This window comes from Phaethon lepturus, unplaced genomic scaffold (genome assembly GCF_000687285.1).
Source record: "Phaethon lepturus isolate BGI_N335 unplaced genomic scaffold, ASM68728v1 scaffold26271, whole genome shotgun sequence".
In the NCBI taxonomy this organism is placed as follows: Eukaryota; Metazoa; Chordata; class Aves; order Phaethontiformes; family Phaethontidae; genus Phaethon; species Phaethon lepturus.
The window spans coordinates 984-1,808 of NW_010517366.1; the positions used below are offsets into that span (position 1 = coordinate 984).

Here is an 825-nt window from a genome sequence, read left to right on the forward strand (position 1 = left end):
TGTGGCTGCTGGCTGCTCCCCGACCTCCGCCAGCTCTGCCCTGGTGGGTGCGGAGATGTCGGTGCTCCCATGGCCCCCACCGATGCCGCCGGAGCCGAGCATGACTATGCTCACCCAATTCACTGTCCCCTTTCAGCCATGTCTTCCAGGGCTCTGCCGTCTGCGTGTACCGCATGGCTGACATCCGCGAGGTATTCAACGGGCCCTTCGCCCACCGGGAGAGCCCCCACCACCAGTGGGGTGCCTACGAGGGCAGGGTGCCCTACCCACGGCCGGGTGTGGTGAGCGACTCCCTGGACCTCCCGGGTCCCCTCCGCTCCTCCGACTGCTCTTCTGGGTGGGGGGTGATGGGGCTGATCCTCCATCTTCTCGTCTGCTGAGACGGGCTGCCTATGGGATCCACCCCAGGACAGCTGGGGACCAAGGTCTGGCAAAGGGGAGGAGAAGATGGATCCCAAATTGGAAGGCGAGGAGGGACCCAAACCAGCTCTGCGGGGTGATGGTGGCGAAGGAAGGATGGGTGCTGGGGTGGCCAGGCTGAGCTGGTCCCCTCTCGTCCCTGCAGTGTCCCAGCAAGACCACCAACCAGCCCCGGCGCCAATACGGCACCACCAAGGACTTCCCCGACGAGGTGCTGCACTTCGCCCGTGCTCACCCCCTCATGTACAAGCCCGTGTACCCCCGGCACCACCGGCCCCTCCTAGTGAAGACCGACCTGCCCCACCGCCTGCGCCAGCTTGTGGTGGACCGGGTGGAAGCCGAGGATGGGCAGCACAACGTCCTCTTCCTCGGGACGGGTGGGCGGCAGGCGGAGCGTGCAGGAAG

General features: G+C 66.5%; 1 protein-coding gene across 1 annotated transcript in view; it reads left to right on the plus strand.

Annotated features, from left to right (window-relative positions):
* Nucleotides 1–825, plus strand: part of LOC104627964 (semaphorin-3G-like) — a gene marked incomplete at both ends in the record, with an annotated part of 2,820 nt that overhangs the window by 980 nt on the left and 1,015 nt on the right. The window contains 2 exons of the mRNA XM_010296382.1: nucleotides 137–281; nucleotides 566–797. Coding sequence (XP_010294684.1) covers nucleotides 137–281; nucleotides 566–797 — 377 coding nt within the window. The remainder of the gene's footprint in view (nucleotides 1–136; nucleotides 282–565; nucleotides 798–825) is intronic.